The following is a 26,225-nucleotide window of genomic DNA, read 5'->3' as shown; positions in this document are numbered from 1 at the left end:
GACCAAGAGGGATCTCCCCGGGTTTATCCTCAGTTCTCCCTTTGCTCCTGCACACGTGGCTATTTTTATCACTGCTGATCTTTGCTACAAGGGAAAAAAAAGGTGAACAACAATGGAAAAGCTTTCTACCCACCAGTCCTAGAGCACCAGGGACTCAGCCCGTGTGCAGGAGGGAGATTCTTCTGCCTCTATCAAACTGTTTAAAAATACAAACACATTTTTCAAGTCAGGCTTCCTTTCATCTCTCTCTGTCCCATTTATCACCTCTTGAATGTCAGAGATGTCAAATTATGTAAACATGAGCCACCTATATAGATGGAAAGCAGGTGAACAGCTCCAAATAAGCATCCTGTGCAATCCTCAGGGAAAATGTCCCACAAAATGCTTACTCCCACTTGATTCTGCACAGTGAGCCTTCCCTTTATGCTTTCAAGAGACCACCCCCTCAAGAATCAAGAAATCCAGTTAATCCAGCAAAAAAGGCAGCATCAAGGTATCCTCCAGCACTGAGAGAGACTACAAGACTTCCTGACAGGAGTCAGACTAGGAAAAAAAATACTGCTTGGGGGTTAAAAAATAAACAAACAAAACCTGGGAAGAACAGAACGGCACAATTCATCTGTGTGGCAGATGACAAGTCCTAATCCCAGGCCATAAGGCAGAGGATGCAGACCAGCAAGGGCATGTTGCTGTCATGGGACCGCAGGATGACTGTAAACCTGTGTGCTGCCTGCATGGGATGTTTCCAGAGTAAATATTCCGAGTGCCAGATGGAGAGGAGCCTTCAGAGCCCTGTTCTGCCTTGCTGGGCTGTGCTTTCTGCAGGCTGTCTCTCCCTGGTACATTTTTATTTGTGTGTACATCCTTTATTACTGAACCAACTCACACCCCAGTCAAACACAGCTTTCCAGGTGAGGGGCCACATCCTCCCTCACCATCCTGCTCATCCCAGACAGACCCAGGACAGGCACCAGCTCCCCGTTCCCCAGTATCAGCAGGAAAATGGGGAGCTGGCTGCTCTAATGAGATGATCTCATCTGAGAGTCGAATAAAGATGCGGATCAAACTCAGGGCGAGTTTTCTGTATCAGTGATTTTCCACAGTCAATTACCAAGGGAATTCTTGAAAGTGAAAGGAGGGCTGGCTAAACCCTGTCTGTCCAAATCATGAAATCTTCACCTACCCATAAAACAAACCTCTTCAAAATGTGCAGGCAGCTGTTTTGCCACATCTGGCCAACTTCAGCTCTCTTTCCAAGGGATGACAGGAAAACCACATATTCCAGGTCTGAGTGGGGACCTTCACACAGAGAGCTTCGTGCCTGGAAGTCTCACTGGATTCACAGTGAGGAAAAGACCTCTAAGGACCATACAATTAACAAATCCTCGTTAGCTGGAGTTCTACTGGGATGGCAAATCAACCTTACTGAACAAACAGGCCAACAGTCAGAATTCCAAATGCCACAGATGTGCATGGATTTATGGTTGTTTCTCAAATGGAATTAGCAAACAAAGTGGCCTTTTTGATTCCAGAGTCCAATATCAACACAGCTGGGAAGCCCAGCCACTGAAAGGGAACTGTGTTGGAAGGTGAGCCTAGAAACTCCTCCAGCAGGGCTGGGAACTGTGGAGCTGCTCTGCATTCTGATTTATTTCTATTTTTAAACTTGCGAGGTTTGTAATTAATGGCTCGAGGACACGAGGAGAATTGGAACAAATCTCAGCCTCAGCTTCCTCTGCATGTTGTTAATGGCTGCTCTGGCCACTAATGTGCTCCAATTTTCCCCACATCAAGCTCATGTGATCCGAGCTGCAGGAAAGAGAGTGGATTTGTAATCGTCTCTCTGATGTACAGGATAATTGCTGACTTTTATCAGACAGCAGTTAAACAAAGACTTGGAAAGAAATAAATATTCCTTAATTGCAGCACTGCCACTGCTCACAGTGGGAGAGCCTCTGGAAGGAGTAGCTGGTCCCCATTATCACTGTTACACACTCAGACGTGTAGGAATGGGTTGAGTTCCGTGCAGGGAATTATTTATTTCCCAACTGGAAGTGTGGGTACGTGCTTTTATCACCACGGAGAGCAAGAATGCCTGTGGGAATTTGCCACACTCATGGGAAGAGCAGGAGGCCAACCCTACACCCAAACACACAGAGAGAGGAGCTCCCGGTTGGTCCCACCCAGGGAAAACCCTCCACGGGTGATAAACGGGTTTTACTCACACACAAAACAAATGAATGATCTCATTTTATCTGTGTGGAATTAGCACGGAGACAGAGCATAAAATACATTTCTAGAGCCAACTTTCCTTCCCTCCTTGCTCCCTGTAAAACGAGCTCTGACTCCTGAAGTGCTGCAGTCTGAAAAAAGACAAGCACACGCATTTACAGCCCTGAATGGAAATGACTCCTCTGGAGCTGACACTTCCTTCTACCCCCAGGACATCCCAATGAAAGAATCCCTGCACTTTTATATCCACAAATGTCACCAGCACTTAGTTCTGCACCTGTGATGCCTCGAGGACCTTCCATAAGTTAAAAAAAAAAAAAAAAAAAAAAAGCATTAAAAAAAAAGAAATCATGCAAACAATCCCTCCCCAAGCCCAGGCTGCTGTCAGGATTGCTGAGAGCTGGGCCTTAGTGCCCTGGGTTCCTGTCTGAAGGTATCTGCAGCAAGGCACACGTGTGAAGCTGCCACTCAGCAATGCCCCAGAGTTTAGAGCTAAGAGAGATACAAAAAGAAAAGGAAATGGTAGTGCTTAACATCTAACTGTGAGGAGATCAGCCAGGAAATGAATAAAATAAATAAAATGTTATACACGGTGGGATGTGGGCTCACAAAAGCGCTGATAACAGATTAAACACGTTTATTTCACTGCTTTCAACCACTGCTGTATTTTCCACTGTGCCTTTCCTATAGTTTTCCTTTTAAACCACCCCAAACCCGACAAACTCGTCCCAGTCCCATTTCAGTAGCTCAGGGCAGCAGGTGTTTTGTGCCAGGAACGTGAGACACGTGGTGCTGTGGCACCAGGCTCCAGACTCTCCCAGAACCATGGAATATCCCGAGCTGGATGGGACCCACAAGGATCAGGGAGTCCAACGGCAGGTGAACATCTAAAAGCTCAGAATTCAGCAGGGAAGGTTTAATATTAAGGAGGATTAAGTGCTGATTAAAGGGAGCATCCCTCAGGACAACTTGGAATTTGTTTATTTTCCTCCCTTTGTCCCTGATTTCAGGAGGGGGGGGTGGGTCCAGTCCCCTCAGTATTTTTTTTGGGATCATAGAATTATTTCAGTTGGAATATCCTCTATGATCGAGTCCGATTGTTCCCCCAGCACTGCCACCACTGATCCATGTCCCCAAGTGCCTCTTAAATAGGGGGATTGGGACTCCATCACCTCCCTGGGCAGCTGCACAGCCCTTCTGGGGCAGAAAATATTCCTGATATCCAGCAGGAACCTGCACAGCAGCTCTGGTAGCTCTGAGGAGACTGAAGCATGGTGACACCCCCCAGTTTAAAGGGTGTCTGTCCCCAGGATCCTGGTGACTCCAGGACAGGTCCCTGTGCCATTACCTTGCTCTGCTCCTCCCAGGAGTTGCTCCAGGTCCAGAAGTGAGCTTTGTAAAGCCCAGCTCTCACCGCCATCAGCTCGTTGCCACGATAATAGAAAATGGGCCTGCAAGGAGAGCAGAGCTGCATGAGAAACACCACCAGGCCAGGCCCAGCCTCCTGATAAGGGCCACAAACCCCTTAATGGCATCCCACTTCCCATGTGGATATCAGGCAGGAACAGGCTGCCTCCTAATAGTCTCCTCTGCAAGGTTTTCAATTAACATTTCTTAAAGCGTTCATCAAGTTGAGAGCTCACACGGCGCAAGAATGAAACATTATCCAGCTCGGCTGCCAGCGATTGTTAATCCTTGAACTCTCAGCCCCTGGGATTTCCTCTGGAGCGTGGCGGTTTCCACGTCAAACAGCTCTCAAGTGCCTGGCCGGGAGGGAAAAGTGGGATTCACGGGCTCTGGGATCTCAGGCCGCTCTCCCCAGCCCTGCCACGGAGCTGGCAGTGTCACAGGGGCAGCGTGGCCGGGAGGACATCGGCGGCTGCCGTGTTCTGCATGACATCTCTGAGAAACTCCACATGGAAAAACCTGGCAGCCAGACATGCTGTGGTTTTAATTCCTCTCCTCTTTTTTCCCCACCCCCCTCCCCAAACCTCACTTTGCAGCATGTAAACACGCTGCTCAAGCTGCATTTGTTCCCAGAGGTTTCCCTAATTAATAATTCATCCAGGAAATGCATCTCACTCGCTGCATCTGTGCTGTTCCCTGGGCATCCCAGCAATGTTCCTGCTGGTTTTCCCAACAAAACACTCCTGGTTTTTTTCTTTTTTTTTTTTTTTTTGAGGGAACAGCACAGAATTTTACTGGAAGGGATTATCTGCAGGAGAGGGGGTTGATTTGTTGGTGCAGGTCTTTTGGGCTGCTGACAGGACGTGAGGGTTGAGCTGTTTGTCACTGTCAGGAGAACCTTTGTCTTTCCTTCTCAGATGCCACTCCAAAAACGACTCACTCTGGTGATGCCACCTGGAAAAACCTGTCCCTAAATGCAAGGGGAAATTTAAATATCCCTGTCTGAATGACAGGAGTGGCCTCAGAGCTCTTTTAGCCTGACAAGAACAATGAGCCTCCCTCCTTTGTCACCAAGAGCTGCCACCAGGAACAAAGGGGAAACAACTTTGTCACCAGGAACAAAGGGAAAAACAACTTGGTCCCTAGGAAGAAGGGGAAGCTGCTCTCAGAAAAGCCCATTCCTGCATCCTGAACACACCTGGAAGTGAAATAAAGGCAGCAAGAGAGACCTGCCAAAGTGCAGCACCTGATCTAAATCGGTGCCATCAACAAAACCTCCCAAAAATATTCCACACAGCACTCCAGTCTCCTTTTCCTTGCCATCAACAGCCAATATTTGACCAGTTATTATGTGCCCCCCTGACTGAAGGTTTTAGGTTTTTCCTTTTAAACATTTAAACATTTTCTATTTTGAAGGAGGATCCCAGCTTGTACTCACTATTGTGATATAAATTCTTTCTTTTCCGCCACCCCATTCACTTTTTCCTTTTTAAGCTTAAAAGAACACAACTACTGCATCTCCTGGGATGTTTTTGTGGGGCTGTGAAAACTTTGTCCTGGTCATGTCTAGGGGGAAAAACAAAGGAAAGAAAAAAAGAAGGAAAAAAGCCACAGCGTGCTTTGCGTGACTGTTATTGTAACACAAACAAGGGGTTGGTGACAGAAAAATCCCTTTTATTAAAACAACCAAGAAACTTCCCAAACTTCCAGAAGATGGGCCAGGAACCTGCAAGGCTCCTGTCAGGCAACACTCAGATGTGCACCTTGCTTAACGGGCACAGAAGGAATTTCACAGCACAAAGGCTCTCATCCCGCAAGGAAGAGAGCTCCAAAAAATGTTCTCCATGCATAACTTTCCTTGCTGTCTCCCAAAGAATATGACTGTAGTCAGATTTCCCAGGCTGCCAAATTCCTCCCCAAAATCTCAACTCCAAGACCTCTCTTGACCTCTGACACTTCCAATAAAGTATTTGTTGGCAGGATTTGCTGTCAGATCTTGGTGCCTGTGCCCAAGAGCTGACAGTACATAAAGATTCCAGGTCGTTCACCCAAATCTATCCCTGCAGAAGCATTTCCAGACCCAGGAGCTTGGGAAGAGGATTTTCCTGGTGTTTCCAGATCCTCTGCAGCAGCACAAGGAGCCAGCACACTCTGGGCAGCTTTTGCAGTGATAAATAATGGATTTTCCCCTAGCCAGGCTCCAGTTCTCAGGCTTTTATCTCCCCTCCTGCCATATGTTGTTCCAGGGATCCCTGCTAACCCTGTGACATTTTCATCTGTCCCCAGACTCCAGTGTATGGCAACATGCCACACGTCAGGAATTCCCACCTCAGCTTGTTCCAGCGGAGCAGGAGCGCAGCGGGAAGCTCTGCTGCTGCATCCCTTCAGTGTACATTAAACACTCGTGAGCTGGTGTTAAAAAAAGTCCCCAAACCAGCCCCGAATTTGGCATCCATTCAGCCAGGAGCAGGGCTGGCAGCTCTGGGATAATCACTGACCTGTCAATTAGCTTGCCCTGCAGCATGACAGGTAAAAGGTCGATGCCATCAATCTGTCTGTCACTGGGAGGCTGCAGACCCGCCAGGGAGAGGCTGGTGCTGAACAGATCCATCACGCTGCCCAGCTGATGGCTGACCTGCAGCAAAAAGGGGGAAAAAAAAATCAACAGAAACACATTTGCAAAGAGCCCTTCAGGAAAATCTGTATGGAAACAGGTTCCCTCCAAAGCCCCCTGAAAACCTCTCCCTTCACACTGCTGAGGTCACCAGCAAACTCCTCTGAAAACAATAAAGCAAAGGAAACAAGCCCTATTTCTCCATTTCCAGGGAGAAATTGCATTTTGATGATTCTTTTTTTTTTTTTTCCCCCATTCTCCTCTCCCTCTCCTCACTCCTGTGTATCCCTTTTCCAGGAGTGTGTTGTCGCAGGGCTCAACTTAATTTAGCGAATTCCAGCTCATTAGTGGATTGAAAAATCAGCACTTACACCAAGGGAACAAAAAAAGTCCTTGATTGGTTCCCTTCTCCAGGTCATCTCTGGAGTGCAGAATACCCCGAGAGAGCTCCCAGAAAGCACAGGGATAGATGGATAATAACAAAAAGAGCCTGATGACTTCATCTGCAAACCATTTCCAACAATTCAAGAACTGTAAAGTTGTGGTATTTTTAGTCCATATTTTAATAAGGGAGAAAAACATCTGGGTTTGGCTTCAATGGAGATGTGCAAGGGGTTGTTTTTTGTTTTTGTTTTTTTTTCCCCTTTTCCTTACTTGGAAGCCATACACATCTCTCTGCTCTTAATTATTCATATTTTAAAACCCTACAAAGTGTGTTCTGCCTGATTCTTTGTGAGTCTTTGCTCCCTCCCCGATTGTGGGAGCTGTTGTAGGGTGTTTAATTACTCAGTGACACACTCAATTAAAGCAGATGCTGCCAGATCAGGAGCACCAGGATGCACCAGCACGAGATGCGACAGGAAAAGAGCATTTTCAGCCATAGACTTGTTGGGAAACAAGAAACCACTGGATACAACCCCACAGCTGTGAGTACCAAAGCACTTTCTGCCTAAAATCCAAGTCCAATCCCAACAGAACGATGTTGGGACTATCAAAGACCTTTTACTTCTGATTCCTTTTACTCACAGACAGACCCCCAGTCTCTAAGCTGACACAAATTATTCAAATGCAGCAAACGATGACATGATAAATGATTTTGTGTGAGATGCTGGCTCAAAAATAAAGGGAAAAAATGGGATACTAAACCTTGTATTAAGAGGCTGGGCTGAACAAAGTGAACACAAAGGAAGAATTAAGAAATAAAATAAAATTTTAAAAAAAAAAGAGCTGGAGAAAGCAACATGCAGGGGTCTAATTACAAGTTTAACATTACAATATCACATTACTTGATTACAGTCATTTCAATTTTTAATGGCTTTCATTCATCAGGAGGTGTTGGCAGGAACGCATCTTATTAAAGCTGCATGCAAGAATCCTGCCACAATTCCTTGGGAGGAAACAAAGTGCAAAGCTTGAAGCACAAGACTGTGGAAATCCTTGGGAAAGCAGCTGGATCAGCTGACCCAGACCAACAGGTCCTGAGCCCTCGAGCTCAGGATTTCTCCAAGGTCAATACCTGGGAAAAGTCCTGCCCAGCCTGGCCTCGGGGGCAGGCACCAAGGGAGATGTTTCCAGAGAAGCTGTGGTTGCCCCAGCTCTGGAAGTGCTCAAGGCCATCTTGGATGGGATTTGGAGAACATTTATTCCATATTTTACTGCAGCAATTTTCCTTTCCTTAAAATGACTTTAATTACGCAGCCCCACCTCCCAGCTCCAGCAGGGCCATCCCAGAGCACAGGACGGTGTCCAGACAGTTCTGGGATGTCTCCTCAGGGAACCCCACACCCCCCTGGGCACAGAGGAAAGAGCTCTGCTCATATCCAGGTGGAACTTCCTGGGATCAGCTCCTGCCCATCCTTCCTGTGCCATGGGAGCAGAACCTGGGCCCTGCTCTGTGCTGTCCCTGCACAGGGACACTGCTGGGGTCCCTCTGAGCTCTGTCCCTGCACAGGGACACTGCTGGGGTCCCTCTGAGCTCCATCCCTGCACAGGGACACTGCTGGGGTCCCTCTGAGCCCTGTCCCTGCACAGGGACACTGCTGGGGTCCCTCTGAGCTCCATCCCTGCACAGGGACACTGCTGGGGTCCCTCTGAGCTCTGTCCCTGCACAGGGACACTGCTGGGGTCCCTCTGAGCTCCATCCCTGCACAGGGACACTGCTGGGGTCCCTCTGAGCTCCATCCCTGCACAGGGACACTGCTGGGGTCCCTCTGAGCTCTGTCCCTGCACAGGGACACTGCTGGGGTCCCTCTGAGCTCCATCCCTGCACAGGGACACTGCTGGGGTCCCTCTGAGCTCCATCCCTGCACAGGGACACTGCTGGGGTCCCTCTGAGCCCTGTCCCTGCACAGGGACACTGCTGGGGACCCTCTGAGCCCTGTCCCTGCACAGGGACACTGCTGGGGTCCCTCTGAGCCCTGTCCCTGCACAGGGACACTGCTGGGGTCCCTCTGAGCCCTGTCCCTGCACAGGGACACTGCTGGGGTCCCTCTGAGCCCTGTCCCCCCAGGCTGGGCAGCCCCAGCTCCCCAGGGCTGAAGTTGAGGCCATGAGCAGCTCCCAGCCCCTTGGCTCATTCCCTGCAGCTCCGAGCCCTCCTGCTCCCACACCCACCGCAGGAGCCGGCCCCTGCCTGAGCCCTTCTGTAATCAGAGCTCTCACAATTTCTCCATCTAATCCAAAAGTCACTTTTCCTGCTGTGGCTCCATCCCAGCGCCTCAATCTTTTGATAAGAGGCAATCGCTGACCCCAGGCTCGTGCCTTTAATGTCACCCCATTTATCCAGAGCGTGGGGACAATCCTGGGGGGCCAGCACGCTCCCCTTGTGCTGGCCCTTATTAACCAGCACCAGATGTAGATGACTCTCTTTAATCATCCAATTACGTTTCTGGTCTCAGACAACGTTTTTGCCGTGAAGCAGAGAAAACTCCTTAAGGAAATTAAATGCCCATGCCACAGCCACTTGGATTTATCTGTGCTCTGCAGCACCGCATTGAAGAAGGAAAAAGGGGGGGGGGGGGGGGGAAAGGTTAATATTTCTATAAAACTTTGAAGTATTTTCAGAGAAAAAATAAAAAAAAAATTACCATTTTTCTCCTGTCAACAGGGCTCTTTCATTCTAGTTGCTTTTCCCTTTTATTTATTTCATTTTTTTCCCTTTTTTTTTTTTTTTCCCCCAAGAAAAGAAAAAGAAAAATCCAGAGAGGGCAACAGCCCAGAGAAAATAAATAATATATAAACGGAGGGAGATCAGATATTGCTGTATCAGTGAGGAACAGCCGGTATTACGCACGTAAGGACGGATTTTTCCCCCCCCCTCCTTCCCCCCCTTCTTTTTAATAAACTCTCAGTATCCACACAACGTCTTTAAGAAAATGAAATCCTTTTGCTGTGGGCCACGGCGCTGGAAGAAATAGTCCCCAGTGCTGTTATCAGCTCTTTCAAGCTTTAACTCTGAATCAAAGGCGACAATTAATAAAGTCGCCCCCGCCAGGAATGGAAAGGAGGAAAGCTAAATATTTGAAACTGGGTGAACAAATGTCAGGGTGTTTTTAAATAAAATCCTTTTACAGTTATCACAGCGAGCAGACCTGATATCCCTGTCTAATTCAATTTCAATTTGCGCCCCATGGGAGATAGGGAAGAAAAGGTTGCAATGCTGTCTTTGGGTTGATATGTTCTTTTCTCCTTCAGGAAGCAGGCACGAGAGGGGAAGGGGAGGAGGGTGAGGGAAGAGAGGAGGAGGATTCAAATACCAATAGAATATGGTTGTTTTTTTGTTGGTTTTTTTTTTCCAGCTGGATCCTTCCAGAAGGCAGATGTGATGTGGGGAATGTTGAAACGCTGATTTGTTGTGAATTCACCTGGAAAACGGAGCCGAGCGGGGAAGTGCAGCAAGGCTGTTTGTGTGGGAATAAATATTCCTGGTGGGGAAGCAGAACTCACTGAGTGTTGATGCCAAGAGCAACACACACTCCTGAGGCATCTTTCCCCTCCAAAAACCTGCAAAGCAGCCAACTGCACTGATTATCCCGAGCTCCACCGAGAGCCTGGCAGGTGCTCCCACCCTGTGCCCTCATTCCTTGTGCTCAGATCGAGGTGCTCCTTTATTCCAGCATGTGAATGTGCTCTTTAATAAAAACTAAACCCCTCCAGCCTTTGGTGTCGATAAAATTATTAACAAACTGCCAGGTAGGATCATGGAATGGTTTGGGTTGGAAGGGACCACAAAGCTCATCCAGTTCCACCTCCTGCCGTGGGAAAGGACACCTTCCACTGCCCCAGGCTGCTCCAAGCCCCATCCTTAGACACTGCCAGGGATCCAGGGGCAGCCACAGCTTCTCTGGGAACCCTGTGCCAGGGTCTGTCACCCTCACAGGGAGGAATTCCTTCCCAATATCCCCTCCATCCCTGCCCGCTGCCAGCAGGAGGCCATTCCCCCTTGTCCTGGCACTCTCTGCCCATATAAAAAGTCCCTTTCCCTCCTCTTCCCAAGGCACTGGAAGGCTGCAGTGAGGACTCCATCAACAGATGGAGCTTTCCACACAATAACTGGACTTCACTGGCCAGAGACACAAACTCTCCTTTCCTGGCTGCAGTTGTTCCACCTGAAACAGCTCCTGGCCCTTCCCTTGCTCCTCAAATTGAAAGAAACAACCACTGCCCTGGGAGCAAACCCAGCACAGGGAGGATTTGAGCCTTCAGCTTTGTGCTGAAGTTCAGATCTCCCAAGCCTTTGTTTCCTTCAACTCTTGAAAAGAAGGAGCAACGAGCCACTTTGAAGCAGATTTCCCACATTCTACAGCGACTTTGGAGTGCCCAGGACTGGGACTGAGCAGTTTAAACTCATCCAGAGGATGGTGAAGCTACAAGCAAGGTACAGAAAAAAGAAGCCAAAGATGTAGAGGTGGACACAAGTCTCTCACCTGTGGTCAGGGCTGCTGAGGGAGCAGTGCTGGAGCCTCGAAGGCAAGAACACAAGCAGAAAACACAGGTGAGTTTCTATCACAGTTACTGAGCAGCAGCAGCAGCACATAACGAGGATTTGAAGTTCAGCACCTGCTTGAGGGTGATACTGGCACGGTGGAGGAGGGATTTTTGGGTGCATCCCAAAATCTGGGAGCTCCAGGCACAGCTCAGCTGTCCAGCCCACCCTGCACACACAGCTCTGCACAGCAATGACTCCTCCCAGGAATTCAAGGAGCAGCTCCCAAAAACTACCTGGGAGAGGGGTCCCAGCCAGGCAGAAAAGAAGCAAGCACAAGGATTCCTCTCTCCTCCTGTTCTTAATTATCCTCAGAGTTACTACAATGGAAAGAATTTTTAAATTTGGGCATTTTCTTGTCCCCATTTATAATGCATGTTTACTTTTAGCACATTATTTAGTTTGGACCCAGCAAACAAAACACTCAGCTGCAGTTTCATGTTCTCCTTTGCTAGCCCAGGGCTGTTGTACTTGGCTTGCAAAGGCTTTATGGAAATGTTTAAATTTAAACAAAAAGACTGTTTTCATTTCAAATTAGAAAAATAATAAACCATCCTTGGTAGGTTTGGTGAACTCTCGAAAAATAATGAAACCAAACCACCCTCCCGCCCTCAGCTGCAGATCTGAGCTGCCTCACGGTCCCTCCTAAATGCAAATGATAAATTATCATTAGCCTGCCTCAATTAAAGCACCCCGACGGAATGCGACTTCCACCGATGTTTTATTTATGACCGGTTTGCAGGCTGGAGCACGGTGCCCAGCTAATGAAGGCTCGCTCTCTGCAGGGCTCAGAGATGCTCACCAGGGGGAGGGGGCTGTGCTGTCCCTGGGATCCTGCAGCAGGATTGATTGCATCCTTCTGTAATGAGAGCTGGGACAAGGGGGGCTGGCAGTGCCACCGGGGGGTTGTTTGGAAGTGATCATATCTGCATTTGTGCCCGGGCAGCACAGAGCAGTAACGTGGTGGCTAAAGCTCCCTGAGTGGAACTTCCATCGAGCGCCAAAGCGAGAGACACGAGGGTCAAACCACTCGGTACCTCAGGGCACGGGGAGCGTGGGGGACAAACTCCTGCTCCTTACGCTCCAATTTGTTCCAACACCTGAGAAATATCGAGGTGTAAAGAGTAAAGGGTTTAAAAAGAGCAGGAGGACAAGAGCAGACCCTGAGTGCTCACGGCAAAGCTGAGCACGGACCCTCCAAACGCAAATCCGCATTAAAATGTCTCAGGCGGCGGCAGCTCCTTATTCACACAAACACCTGGACCTGGGGGAAAGGGTGAAGCAAAGCCCCCTGAGCCCAGCAAGGAGCCCAGCAAGGAGCCCAGCAAGGAGCTCTCCGCTCCCTGCAGTGCCCCCAGCGCTGCTGAGAACCGCCCAAGGCAGAGACTCACCCCTCCTGCAGGGATGTGGCCGGGCCACCAGGCGATGGCCGGCTCCCTCATGCCACCCTCGAAGGTGGTTTGTTTGCCACACAGGAAAGGCCCATTGCTTCCTCCTAGGGACAGAAAAGAAGCAGAATTGTGGCCTTAAAACCTCACAAAACACCGGCATTTCGAAAGGACGCTGTCACTCTGGCTGGTTTGAAATGAGTTCTCATTTCTGCATGGGTGCTTCTTCAAACAACACGGCCAGAGTTGGGGATTTTTTCATTATTTCCTTGCTTGTTGTGTTGTGTTTTGGTTTTTTTTTTTTCAATATCCATTTGTGATGAAATTTTAGGAGTGTCTTTTCAGCACAGGGAGAAAGTGACAGTCAAACATACCTTGCTGTGAACAACCAAATTAGAAACAAACGCCAAACAAACAAAAAGGGTGTTAACTGCGGTCTGTAACCAGAGGAAATCTGACACTTTTAGGCAAAACCAGCATTTTTCCATAATGATTTTAAGTACCAGAACAGTATTAGATGAAAGTATAAGAGTGAGGAAAATAATCCTGCATTCCCTGAATGGTCACTCTCAGGGATGGCCAGGGCTTTGCAGGAATATCTGGAATTTTAACCCAACCTTGGAGCTCAGCTGGCCAAGGAACAACCAGGGAGGTCTCATAACTGATTCCAGGTCACACAAAGTCAAAGCCAGAGGCTGAGCTGAAATCAGAACTCGGGTTACTCCCTGCTCTGTGGTTCAATAACCACAAGCCAAGCCTGGCTCCAAAGAGAAGAGAGCAGGTTCTAAAATCAATTTGCAGTGATTTGTTTCAGAGAAACCATCACTTAAACAAAAGAAAATCTGTTAGGTAACAAAAATCCTTTCTCTTCTTGATATTTTTCATGAGAGCTAAAGAATGAGGGACTCTTGAACTCTCTCTAATTGCTCAGAAGGCTGAAATATGCATTTGGCAGATGGAGAGTAAACACCCTGCTAAGTTACTGAGCCGGGTTCTCGATAAATCACTGAATATTCCCTGCCTGACAGTGCAAATACACAGGTAACAGCAACACTGGGGCAGGAAAAATTCCATTTGGCCAAGGACATCTCCTCCAACAGTGACCAGAAGCGATGCACATAAATTATTCCAAACATAAATACTCTGTCTTTTGAGGCTTCTCCTAACTCGTAACACAGGCCCCATACACAGGGCTTTTTTCTCCTCAGAGAGGGGGAGATTTAAGCCTTGTTTTCCCAAAGCCAGGTTTGTTCAGCTGAGCCTCACCTTGTTTGGGAGCTGAAATGAGAGCAGCCCCGTTATCAGAGGTGAAGAACACAAAGGTGTTCTCACTGATCCCCAGCTGCTGGAGGTGCTTCAGGATTTTCCCAACGCTGTCATCGATTTCCCGCACGGCATCTCCATACCTGAGGCAAAAAGGAGATGCAAAACGCTCAAAGCAGCACAAAAAAAAAAGGGTCAGCACAACGTGTTCAGTGGATTTAATTTGTACCTGTGCTGCAGAAACCCTTCTCATGCATCAGTTTTTCTGCTGCCACTGCAAACTTTGGTGTCTCTGGCCTGCAGAGAGCAGCCCCTCAGGGGTATTGAGGGTCAGGGTTTGCTCAGGTGTGAGCCACTCTTGGACAGAGAAATTCAGCCATAAAATTCACAAGCAGAGGCAAACCCACCTTGCCACAGACTGGGAAGTAATAATGTGGAATTCCTTATGGTTAGAAACTCTTTGAAGCAACACTCCCAGTGTCTACAGAGCTCTTTGCCTCCTCCAAACTGCATTTTTAGGAGCTCTTTTCTATTTGCTGGTCTGATTTATAGGCTTTTAACACAGGCACTAATCATACAAGAAGCCTTCTAAAAAATCATCTGTGCCACAGGCAGCATTTCATTCCTCACACAAGTGGCAAAGGAGCTTCGAGCCCCTCTCCTCCCCCTGGGGTCACGTGAGCTTCACCTCACACTAAAACCAAATGATGAAAGAACAATCCAAGCAAATAATGCATTTCAGCACACAGGCTTGAGGAGCGATCCATCCCCTCGGATCTACCAACCACTGCTCAGCTTGGCTGCTCCAGCTGCAGGAGGCGTTCAATAAAGCCACCCCAAAACCAACATCCCCAAAAGCACAACTTACAGCCCCCTCTGACTCGTGCCCAGGAACTGTTTGGAGGCATAAACAGGAGCGTGGGTAGCATCAATTGCCCAGTATAAAAAGAATGGTTTCTGGCTGGCCTGCTGCTTGCTAATAAAATCCAGAGCTTCCTGTAAACAACAACAAAAATGAATTTATCCTCTGCCGTCAAAGTTTCTCCAAAAAAAAAAGGCATAAAGTCACCTTGGCTTCGAAGGCAGCACTAAAATAGTACCTGCAGGTAGAGCTGAGTCAAGTTGGCTTCACCTGTCTTCAGATCAATTTTGAAATCTTCGTAGTATCTTAAGAGAAAAGGAGAGGGAAAAAATCGATCCTAAGGAATAAACATCACAAAAAAGGATTTTTTTCCCCTGTGCAAGGAGCTGACGAACAGGTCGCAGTTAACACTCAGCAAACTCTCTTCAGATATTAAAAATATGTCACCATAATTGCTCTTATGGGAGAGAGTGGCGACACAGCTTGATCCAAATTAATGACTTCAAGTTTTGGACAACCCTGAGGGACTGGCCTTTTGCTGTAAGGGGCAAAATGCTTCAAAAATCTCATGGTGATTCATAAAGAGCTGGTTGAAATGTGAATACAATTTCAGAAGTACACAACAGCTTTCAGCGAGACACAGAAATGCTGGAAGCAGAACTTGGGCTGCTTTGGAAACATTATTTCAGAGGGAGCTTCAGCCACCAGTAAAGCAAAGAAGGGTCTGTGTGCTCAAGGGAGAAACAGCAGTGAAATGAGACAACACCAGAGTGAAAAATGAATGGACAAGAAGGGCCCAGACTGCAGACTGGGAGCAGGGAAGGGAGTTATGCAAACACACAAAATGTTATTCCAAACAGGAAGAGAAGGAACAAAGAGCTCTTTCAGTACAGAATGGGAGCAGCTCCCAAGAGCCGAGTGAAATGCTCACAGGAAGCCTGGAGGGTGCCAGGGATGAGCAAACAGCTCTGGGAGAGCAGCCCCACATCCCTGCACCATCCACATGACACCTCCAGGCTGGTCACGGTGTCGGATCCTTACCAAGCACGGAATGACGGAATCGCAGAACGGCCTGGGTCGGAAGGAACCCTAAGGCCCATGCAGGTGCATAATGCCAGCAGGGAGAGCCCAGAGAACCCCAGAGCCGGGCAGGGAGCTGGCTTACCTGCCAACCATCTCCCAGTCCCTGTACACGGGGATGTTGGGGCGCTCCCTGTTGTCGTAGGGCCCGAAGTGGCAGTTTGGGGACCCGAACCACTCGTGGAAGCCGTGCTTCAGCGGGTGGAACTGCGGCCGGTGCCCCAGGTGCCTGGCAACAACAGCAACAGACGGGAGCTGAAACTGCGCTGCAAAGCAGCAAAACCCTCAGCTCATCAGAACAGCATGCAAGAACACGGCCTCTGCCTAGGAAATCACAACTCAAAGCATTTCAGTCACATAAATGAGTCCAGAGCAGTGTCTTGAGCTCTCTCACACTTGTTGCAAGCACAGCCATGCAGACTCACCCCAGTGCTCACTTATATTCCATTTTATTTACTCTCCAATCACTGTTTTCCATTTTTTCCTTCCACTGGTGTCTTCTCCCATGCTGTCTGATGGTCAGCACTGACGGACTACACTGCCCCAAACCACTGCAGAGATGCACATGACGTTTTACTTGAGGATTCTGACCTATGACAAGTCCCTTTTATCCCACTGAGCAGTAAAAACACAAGGCAGCTCATGAAATGCACCATTCCATCCTCATCCCCTTTATGGAGCGTTCACGCTGCCAAAATGGTACAAAGAGACCTGAATGGAAATGAAATGAGGTTTTTGTGTGCACATGTGGACATAAAACACGTTTAGCTACTCCTGATGACAGCTCCTCTCTACTGCGCAGCTTGGAAAGCCTCCATCCTTAATTTCCAGATGAAGCTCCTCTCTAATCTCCAGGTTTTGTATTGCACATTCTACGTTTCCTGCATTTATAGCACCTTGAAGACAGTGAATTCCCATCTCTCTCTCCCTAAAGAGGATCTTGGCAGCTCAGTGTTTATTTAATCATTTCATCCTCCCCTCACGAGCCTGGAGCTGCCCCCTGTCCACTCTGTGCCATCCCCCTCTGCACCTTCTGAACATAAAAGGGCATAAAATGCATTCCCTGGAGGAAAATGATCCTTGGAGTTACTCTGAGCTGCTCCAAACTGAGTTATTACAGAAACAATCCTCACTTCAGCTATGATTACAGCTTGATGATCTAACTGCCTCTGCAGGTCTGACCTGCAGGATTCCACCCTCTCCCCGTTCGTAGATGTGGGAAGACAAAGTTATTCCTGCCTGTCTCTACAACAGGGAAGATGGAAAAACATCTTATTCTAAGAAAGCCCTAAAAGAAGTTACAGAGCAATTAAACAATGACTGTGATCCAGATCGGTCTCTGCATCTTACAGCACAAAAATACTGAGATTTAATGAAACACAACAAATTCCACACTGTTTGTGGAAAACACTTGACTTGCAAACTTATAATTGAACCGTGGAATTTACTGTCACAGGACACCCTGGAAAGTTTTTAGATGGGATGATGAACCAATAAGAAAATTTTCTGCTGGGAAACCTCTGGGAGGCCAGGATGAGACTCCAGTTTTTTACCTTGCATTTCTTTACACCTTTCCAGGGAGCAGCTATCACTCCCAGCCATGGCCAGGAGGAGTTTTTGGATTCACAATAATGCCCTGCACATTCCTGCTTAGTCCTATTCCTGCTAACAGCTGCAGGTCCTTCCAGATTTGCCTTTTCTCCCAAAGAACTGGCACCAATCTGCATTTGCCTTGTTTATTCCTTTTCCCTGGGTGTATGAATTTCCATTTATTAGCACTGAACTGCAGCTGATTGCACCCAGCCCACTGAGCTGATCCTTCAGGGCCCCTCTCCTGCTTGGATTTGTGCTGATAAATAATTCACTGGCTTAGGGTGCTTTGCTTTCTTCCCTGATTCCAGCAGATGAATCCAACCACAATTCAAACCCACCCTTCTCGAACCTCTTAATGAAACTGATAAAGAAATTCCTGATACTTTCCACAGGAACTTAGTTTATTAATAAAAACCCAACATGTAGCAAGAGTCAAAGATAAAAACCACGAGGTGCTCAAGGCAAATTCCGATAGAATAATCTTGGTGTTTTCTGATTAAATGAGTGGTGTGAGGTGTGGATAAAAGCAGAGTTGAGGAGTTTGTAAATACAAATACACACATAAAACCTCATCAACTCTTTGTATGAAGTATTTGTAATGGGAACACTCAGGAATTGATCCCAGCAGGAGGAATATCCATCACACTTTCCAAAGTTAGACATTTCAGCTTCAAAACAGCTTGTTGGTTTTTTGGGTTTTTTTTTCCGGTAATTGTTTTTTCTGCTGCTCTTTCCCAACACACACAGAGTAAAATCTCAAACCAAGAGAGCTCCAAATAAATTTACCATTTGCCAATGATCTTATTGGTGTAACCAGCTTTCTTCAGGAGCTCTGGAAGCAGTAATTCAGAATCTGGGATTCCTCCTACTATATCCTGTGGTGTGTACGCTGTGGAAAACAAATCAAAAACACCTTTCTGACCCTTCAGAACATTACAGCAAACACCTCACGTACCGGATCAGAAACAGCAATTAGTTTGGAGCCCCAGCAATGCCATTCCTTGGAAGTCCTCCCATGGGATGGAGAGAATAAACTGACCCAGGGAGACCAAAGGGAGACTTCCACCCACTTGTGCAAGAGGGCAAATAATAAAATTAATAAAGGGAGCTGCCAGCCCAGAGTGGAGGTGAGAGCCCTGAAAGGGAGATGGCACAGAAAATCAGGTGCTTTAGGGGTGGTCTGTGTTGTGAATTTGCTTTGTGTTTTCTAAAATGAAGGCAGCTTTTTCCTAACTCAAATAACCAATAAAGGTGCCCAGACTGCAAGAGCTGATATATTACAGGTTGGCCTTGATAATCCCAAAGGATTTTTTTTTCCCAACCTAATTCATTCTGTGATTCTGAAAGAAATGAAGAGTCACTCTCAGCCCCCGAGGCTCTCAGGTGTGACTCGGCTCTGGGAATCAAGCCCTGGCTGCTGATTCCTGCCCAGCCATGTCCCAGCACGTGGCATTTGTCACCCTGGGACACAAATCAACCCAGAGATCTTTCCTGGAAGCACCGCAGGATGGAAAAGTGCTCTAAAAATGGGGAGAAATCTGCCTGCTGAACAAACCTGTGAGCAGCCAGTTCTCCCCTCTGGGTATTAACACCCCCAACCTGATTTTCCTTCACCAGACCCCAGTTCCCCTGCCCAGAGAAAACATTTTCCAGCCAGCAGAAACAAATGGATCAAGCAGCCTGGTTTATCCTTAACTTGAGAAGGTTTCCTGCTCGATGAGGAGGAAGCAATAAAATTCACACTTATTACCAGCACTTAACGGGGTTTGGTGGCACCCTGGAACATCCACGGGGAAGATCCCCTTTGTCCAAAGAGAAACTTCCTACAGGGCACAGAGGGAAACCAGGAGAGGAAGGGAGATGAGGAGTGAGGCTCCTACCGTTCCTGGCGTGGCCATTTGTGGTGTAAAAGCCATTCCTGACCGGGAGCCGGCCCGTCAGCAGCGCTGCCCTTGCTGCAAACAACACAAACGTTTCTTTAAATCCATTCTCTGCTTAATATTCAGGTTATTGTAGGAGGATGAGGCCAGCACACTGACTGGAGCGTGTCAGTGTCCTCTTGTCACAGCCAGCCACCAAATCACTCACACTCTCCCACAAACCACGGAGAGAATCAGCTCTGATGCATCATTTGAGTTATGCCAGCTGAAGTTTGGCTCCTTTATTAAATCAGCCACACTGAGGAGTCATTCCTTTGAACAGTCAATGGAGCAACCCTTCCATCTCAGTTACATATATATTTATCATGTATTTAAGAGGAAATCCTAGCACAAACTGATTAGATGCTCAAGGCGAAGCTTTCGAGCTTGACTGAACAAAATCATGAAATACAAAGAAAGAGCTGTCCAGCTTTGACAATAAAAGCCAAGTCCTGACTGCAGGGAATATTTTAAACAGATGTTTAACTTCAAGCATATGCAGTGCCACCACTGGATTAGCAGGATTTCAGCATATTTTAAATGCCTTTTCTGAGCAAGGACATCATCAACACACTGGCAAAGTGCTATCCTAAATGAGAGCCCAAATAAAAAGCTCCCATTCCTTCATTTTTGCTTGAGTTCTTGGCAGCTAATCAGGTTTGAGGGGAAAAAAAGAAAGCAAAAAGAGAAACCACCTCACAGAAAAAAGAACAAGGAGGAAAATATCTGCCTCTCCCAGACCCAAACGTTCCTTTTATCTCTTGTGCCTGTCCCAAGAGCCTTGTAAGACACCAGGGTCAAAAGCAGGACACAAACTGCTGCCTTTCCTTGCATGAAAGTCTCACCAGAGCCAACAGAATCAGACCAAATATGTCCAGCAACAGTTCAGATCCTGCTTTGTTTAACTCAAAATGAGAAAGATGAAAAAAATGCAAAGTCTGGGGCTGGAATGCTGAACTGAAATGGTATAAAAATCCTTTAGCTGGACTGAGCACTAAACCAGTGCTTTGTACAAACTGAAAACTGTCGGGTTTCCAATCCAAACACAAATAAAAAAGGGAGCAAAATGCAAGATCAGAGCAGCAAATCCAGTCTCTGGCCTGAGGGCAGTCACTGGTTTGGTTGCTAGTCCATGTCAGAGGCTGGCAAACACCCCAAACTCCTCAGAGGGGAGAACGTTTCTCATGCTCACATGGCCCAAACTGCAGTTTACTTACAGGGAGAGCAGAGGGGGCTGGCAGTATAAAAATCCAGGAAAAGCATCCCTTCTGCAGCCATCTGGTCTAGGTTAGGGGTTTCCTTAGAAGGCTCTCCGAAAGCTCCCAAATCCCCCCAGCCCATCTGTAAAAGGAACACACCAAATGTCAAAGTCCCTTCCCACAACCATGTTTTTGGGCCCACACAACACTTCCACCGTGTCCCTTGGTTTATCATTTTTCACAGCGCTCATCTCCCGGCTCAGCACCTCTCAGGTGTGACAAAAATGATCTCTGCCAGCCCTGGGGAGCAGGGAACTCTCACACTTTCCCCTGGTGGGTGGGAAATTGAGGCACACGCAGGATTAAATGACTTATTAACAGGAATTAAAGCCCTTGGAAGAAGCACAGTGCTTTCACTCACTCAGAGGCCTGAGGCACACCCAGAGCAAGGAGGAAGAGGAAGTTACACATGATTTACTCAGGGCTGTGCAGCTGCCACGTCTGAGCCTTCAGTCCCTGCCCTGCTGTCTGTGGACTCCACCTCAGCCTCGGGATCTATCCCTGGACAGGGGATGCTGGAAACACAAGGAAAAGGCCTGAACTCAAAAGCAGCACTGCAGGAAAAGCCAGGAAGTTTTAAAAGGCAGAGGAATCTGCCAGAGGCATCACAAGTGACTGTGCTCATCTTAGGACTGTGGCTTCACCCCCTTCTTCCTCCTAATTCCGAGGGGTCACACACCAGGAGAACCATAAAATTCCCATCAGGGTGTCCGCGTTCACTGCTGAAAACCATTCCTGGGAAAAGCTTCAGGCAGAAGGTTCTAGAAGGGAGCACCTTAACGAGGCACCACAGGTGCTGGGGATTCTGTTGTGCTTTAGAAAAGGCAAGAGGCTCCTTTGATCCAGGTGTGTGTCAGGTGAGCCACGGATGCACAGGGCGGGATGCATCCAGAGCCACAGGAAACCATCGATTTGGAAAAGAAAATCATTGCAGAGCTGCAGAGACGGTTTCTGACTGAAGCAGCAATTAAATGGTTCCCTCTGACAGTGGGATGAGGAATTTAAATGGATCCACCCCCAGCTTCTTGGTTTTTCTTTACCATCAAGGAAGAAAGGCAAAAAGAATCTCACGTTGCTCTAATTCCAGAGTCCCAGAGGATCAAGGGAAAAAAAACCCCAGGGAGATGTATTTTTAGTGAACATATTAAATAAATCAATAGTTCACACAAGCTGCAGACAGGAGCCTCGTGCCGTAGCAGCACTTCCAGAGTGGGAAAATCCCTGTCCCAGAGAGCTTTCCTCCAGAAAATGACAAATTCCAGCTTGGGAGGGGGAAATACTCCTGACTGGAAAACTGAGATCACAGGATCACTGAGGCTGGAAAATACTCCAAGTCCAAGCTGTGCCCAGGCCCCACCTTGTCCCCAGCCCAGAGCACTGAGAGCCACCTCCAGTCCTTCCCTGCACGCCTCCAGGGGTGGGGACCCCAGACCTCCCTGGGCAGCCCCTTTCCAGAGGCTCAGCTGGCTGGAAAAGCAGGGAATTATCCAGCTCAGGAAGGCAGGAACACCATGGGAACAAGGGGCAGGATGAGCTGGCAAACAGGGAAGGGTTTGACCACCCTTGAGTAGCTTCAAACAGCAACAAACACATTTCCACCACAAACACACCTGGAAGGGGACAGGAAATTATTAGGAGAGAAGCAAACGGGATAGATGGCAGCGACCTGAATGCGTTGGAAATGAATATAATTCCTTATCCACACAGCCAAGGGTGCAAAATTGAAAAGATTTTGAGTTAGAAATAAATCTGTGATTATTTCTGCTCTTTAATAATTTATTGCCCTTTTTTTTTTTCTTCCCAGTTCAGAGAGCCAAAAGGAGCAGAATTACTTTTCTTCTTGCTTAGTTTTTCAGGAAGCCACCAACCCCTTCCTTGTGACCAACCATCATTAGTACTGGAAGGGAGCTCTGGGATCATCCAGCCCAAAGCAGGGACACCTGGAGCGGGTGACAGAGGGACACATCCAGGTGGGCTTGGAATGGCTCCAGACAGGAGATCCCACACCCTCCCTGGGCACTGTGCCGGGGCTCTGCCACCCTCCGTGGGAAGAAGCTCTTCCTCACTTTGAGAGGGAATTCTCGTGGTTTGGTTCGTGGCCATTGCTCCCTCATCCTGTCGCTGGACACCTCTGGGAACAGCCTGGCACCGTTCTCTGACACCCCATGGAAACATTTCTGTGGATTGACGGGATCCCCTCTGAGCCTTCCCCTCTCCAGCTGGACCGTGCCCGGCTCCCGCAGTGCCTCATCATCCTCCTCATCACCACCATCATGGCGACGCTCCAGACCCCTCACACCCGCGCGGGGCGACACCACCCCCGCAGCCGCCGGGACCTCCCCCACTCCGGTGCCCCACTCACGTCGTCCATGAGGAGGAGGAGGATGTTGGTGGCGGCGGCGGCGGGGCGCAGGGCGCAGCAGAGGCACAGCGGGCCCAGGGCCCAGCACAGCCGCAGCGGCCTCAGCGCCGCGCTCGCCATGGCAACCGGGCCCGCGCGCCACGTGACCGCGCCCCGCACGTGACCGGGCCCCGCACGTGACCGCCCCGCGCGCCCCGCACGTGACCCGGCGGGGCGGGGCCAAGATGGCGGTGTGCATCGCCGTGATCGCCAAGGAGGTGCGGGGACAGCGGGGACAGCGGGGACATGCGGCCTGGGTGGGGCCGGGTGGAGCGGCGAGGTCTGAGCAGGGCATAGAGGCCTCAGGTTGTGGGGAACAGCGGGTCAGTGGGGCCTGGGGAAGGGTGAGGGGAAAGAGGGTGGGGTTTTGGGGTTTGAGCGGGACTGGCGTTGTGGGGTACGGAGGAGGGGAATGGGCAGGATTTCGGGTTTGTGGGGTTGAGGGAAACGGGGGGGCAGTGGGGTCTGGGGAAGGGTGAGGGGAGAGGGGCTTGGCCTCAGGCTGTAGGGTTGGGGAGAACAGGGGAGCAGTGGGGTCTGGGGAAGGGTGAGGGGAGAGGGGCTGGGCCTCAGGTTGTGGGGTTGGGGAGAACAGGGGATCAGTGGGGTCTGGGGAAGGGTGTAGGGAGAGGTGCTCTGGTTTTGGGGTGTGGGCAGTCCTGGGGCTGTGGGGCAGGGGAGAGGGGAATGGGCAGGATCTCAGGCTGTGGGACAGGGGTGAGGGAAGCAGAACAGGGCAGACACAGGGGCAGTGGGGCAGACACTGCGGTGAAACAGGCTGGGCAGGAGCAGAACTGGAGCAGCCAGCACAGGCACAGTGTGAGGGTGCTCCGGGCTGTCCTGCTGCTGGGACAGAAGGGTTTTCCTTGGAACAGACGGGCACAGGCTCTGCCAGGACAGGAGAGCAGAGAGACCTGAGCCTTGTGCGGTGTCTGGGCAGATGGTTCTGCCACGGGAACAGCTGTGCTCCAGAGGTGCTGCAGCATGGAGAGGGGCTGTGCTGGGAACATCAAGGGTTAAAGAGCTCTGACAGCAGCAGATCCCAGCTGGTGTGGTTTGCTCTGCTCCCAGAATTACCCCCTGTACATCCGGAGCGTCCCCACGGAGAACGAGCTGAAGTTCCACTACACCGTGCACACCTCCCTGGACGTGGTGGATGAGAAGATCTCAGCCATGGGCAAAGCCCTGGTGGACCAGAGGGAGCTCTACCTGGGGCTCCTCTACCCCACTGAGGACTACAAGGTGTATCTTTGTCACTCCTTTGGCCAGGCCATCGTGGGGTTAGTTTAACCACAGAATACTTAATCACAGAAGATCCTGATGGAAGGGATCATCAGTCCAACCCCAGCCATGCACAGACCCCCCAACAATCCCATCCTGGGCATCCCTGAGAGCATTTTCCAAACTCTGCTGGAGCTCTGGCAGCCTCAGGGCCATGCCCATTTCCTGGGGAGCCTGGGCAGTGCCCAGCACCCTCTGGGGGAAGAACCTTTCCTGATCTCCAACTTAAACCTGCCTGACACAGCTTCAGCCCTTCCCTGAGTGCTGTCCCAGCTCCGTGTGTGCCCCTCGTGTTTCCTCTCAGTTTGTCCCTTCGGGCACATTCCAGCCTGGATTAGTGGCTGTGCCAGGTCCTGCTGTGTGAGAAGCAAATCCTTAACCCCTGCCCAGGTACGGCTACGTGACCAACTCCAAGGTGAAGTTTGTCATGGTGGTGGATTCCTCCAACACAGCCCTGAGGGACAACGAGATCCGCAGCGTGAGTGCACCAAAGCAGAGCCACCTCGCTGGGTCTGCTCCTTCCTGCCCCTCAAGAAGTGCTGAGAAACAAAAAAAAATCCATGAATTCACCTCCACTCCCTTTCTAGATGTTCCGAAAGCTGCACAATTCCTACACAGACATCATGTGTAACCCTTTCTACAACCCCGGGGACAGGATCCATTCCAGGTGAGTGCGTTGTCCACATGGATCTGTCTCTTTGACACCTTTCTGGAATTTTCAGGGCCCCTCTGTTGCCACAGGATCAACCCTGTGGCTCTAAGTGCCTTAAGGAGAACATTGATGTTGGTTTTGGGCTGTTCCTACTCACAAAAAACTGATGGTGTAGTAAAAAGTTCTGCTGAACTCTCACTCCTACCTCAGAACCGGGGTTACAAACATGAAGTCAAGAAAATGGGGGTTTTTTTTTGAGAAAAAAATTACCTGAAATTAGAGGTAAGCAATAGTTGGATGGTCTTAGAGGTCTTTTGCAAATTTAGTAACTGTGGATATTAAATTGTAGAGCATTTGAATGTGAATATTAAAAAGTAGAACAGGATAAAGAGTGAACAAGAGCCCTTGGCTGGGATTTATCCTTGGGTAGGAACAAACATTCAGGACATGGAATTCCTCACCTGTGAGGGTCAGTGTCCCTCGTTCCCATTAATTAAATTAATTATTAATTAATTCCCTCCCAGGGAATTCTAATAAATTGGGAGTTTCCATGGCCTAGGCAAGAACAGCTTTGCAGAGACAGGGCAACAGACAGGATAAGACCTGTCCTTACCTCAGCTTAATTAAAGTAATGAATCCTTCAACAACCTGTGCTGTAAAGAGTAAAACCCTGTGTCCAGCTTAGGCCACGCCAGGCAGAGGCAGGGTGAGAAAGTGGTTTTGTTACAAAACCTGTGCAGAATGAGCTGCCTCCTTTAATAACCTGCATTTATTTCCCTCTCAGGGCTTTTGATACTATGGTGAACTCCATGATGATGCAGGTGTGCTGAACCCCTTCCCACCCCCCTGGGAAACATTCCCTGTGTGCAGGAGCCTGCCTGCAGTGCTGTAAATATTCCATTCTGTGTAATAACTTAAATCTATTCTGTGCAAAATTAAACCCAACACCTGCAAGGTTTGCCTGCATTTGTACTCGAGCAAACAGAAACCACCGCTCACAGAGTCACGGGATGGTTTGGGTGGGAAGGGACATTAAAAAAGCCATCCCATTCCATGGGCAGGGAACACCTTCCACTGTCCCAGGCTGCTCCAAGCTCCCTTCCAACCCTTTTGTAGGAGTTTCCCTGCCTGGGCTGATTTCTTGGTCACTCAGTTTTGCTGTTGCCACTTCGCACCTCATCCAGACACATTCCACAGTTGATTCCCAGCCCAGGCAGAGCAGCTGGAATAAATCCACCCAATCCAGCCACAGATTAAACCACCAGGATTGCACAGCTGCCTGCCTCATCC

At 49.0% G+C, this 26,225-nt stretch overlaps 2 protein-coding genes across 2 annotated transcripts in view; one reads left to right on the top strand and one right to left on the bottom strand.

Annotated features, from left to right (window-relative positions):
- GALNS (galactosamine (N-acetyl)-6-sulfatase) overlaps nt 1-23,201 on the bottom strand; it is a 43,251-nt gene extending 20,050 nt beyond the window's left edge. The window contains 12 exon segments of the mRNA XM_040075273.1: nt 3,581-3,683; nt 6,138-6,274; nt 12,629-12,732; nt 13,892-14,031; nt 14,757-14,884; nt 14,989-15,055; nt 15,916-16,059; nt 18,210-18,312; nt 19,304-19,378; nt 20,560-20,683; nt 22,964-23,120; nt 23,122-23,201. Coding sequence (XP_039931207.1) covers nt 3,581-3,683; nt 6,138-6,274; nt 12,629-12,732; nt 13,892-14,031; nt 14,757-14,884; nt 14,989-15,055; nt 15,916-16,059; nt 18,210-18,312; nt 19,304-19,378; nt 20,560-20,683; nt 22,964-23,120; nt 23,122-23,201 — 1,362 coding nt within the window.
- On the top strand, nt 23,143-25,889 carry TRAPPC2L (trafficking protein particle complex subunit 2L). Its single transcript, XM_040075274.1, has 5 exons — nt 23,143-23,220; nt 24,074-24,246; nt 24,674-24,761; nt 24,871-24,950; nt 25,720-25,889. Exons 1-5 carry the CDS (start codon nt 23,188-23,190, stop codon nt 25,763-25,765), a joined length of 420 nt encoding a protein of 139 aa, XP_039931208.1. The 5' UTR covers nt 23,143-23,187; the 3' UTR covers nt 25,766-25,889.
- Nucleotides 25,890-26,225: the final 336 nt, after the last annotated feature.

This window comes from Hirundo rustica, chromosome 11, assembly GCF_015227805.2.
Source record: "Hirundo rustica isolate bHirRus1 chromosome 11, bHirRus1.pri.v3, whole genome shotgun sequence".
Taxonomy (NCBI): Eukaryota; Metazoa; Chordata; class Aves; order Passeriformes; family Hirundinidae; genus Hirundo; species Hirundo rustica.
The sequence above is the reverse complement of the archived record's forward strand: the minus strand, read 5'-3'. Positions and strand labels throughout refer to the sequence as shown.

Bases quoted from the DNA above. Each gene is read 5' to 3' on its own strand.
- TRAPPC2L (XM_040075274.1), top strand. From the start codon at position 23,188: ATGGCGGTGTGCATCGCCGTGATCGCCAAGGAG. The intron at 24,247-24,673 runs GTATCTTTGTCA...ACCCCTGCCCAG, and splicing joins CCCACTGAGGACTACAAGGT to GTACGGCTACGTGACCAACT. The intron at 24,951-25,719 runs GTGAGTGCGTTG...TTTCCCTCTCAG, and splicing joins GGGGACAGGATCCATTCCAG to GGCTTTTGATACTATGGTGA.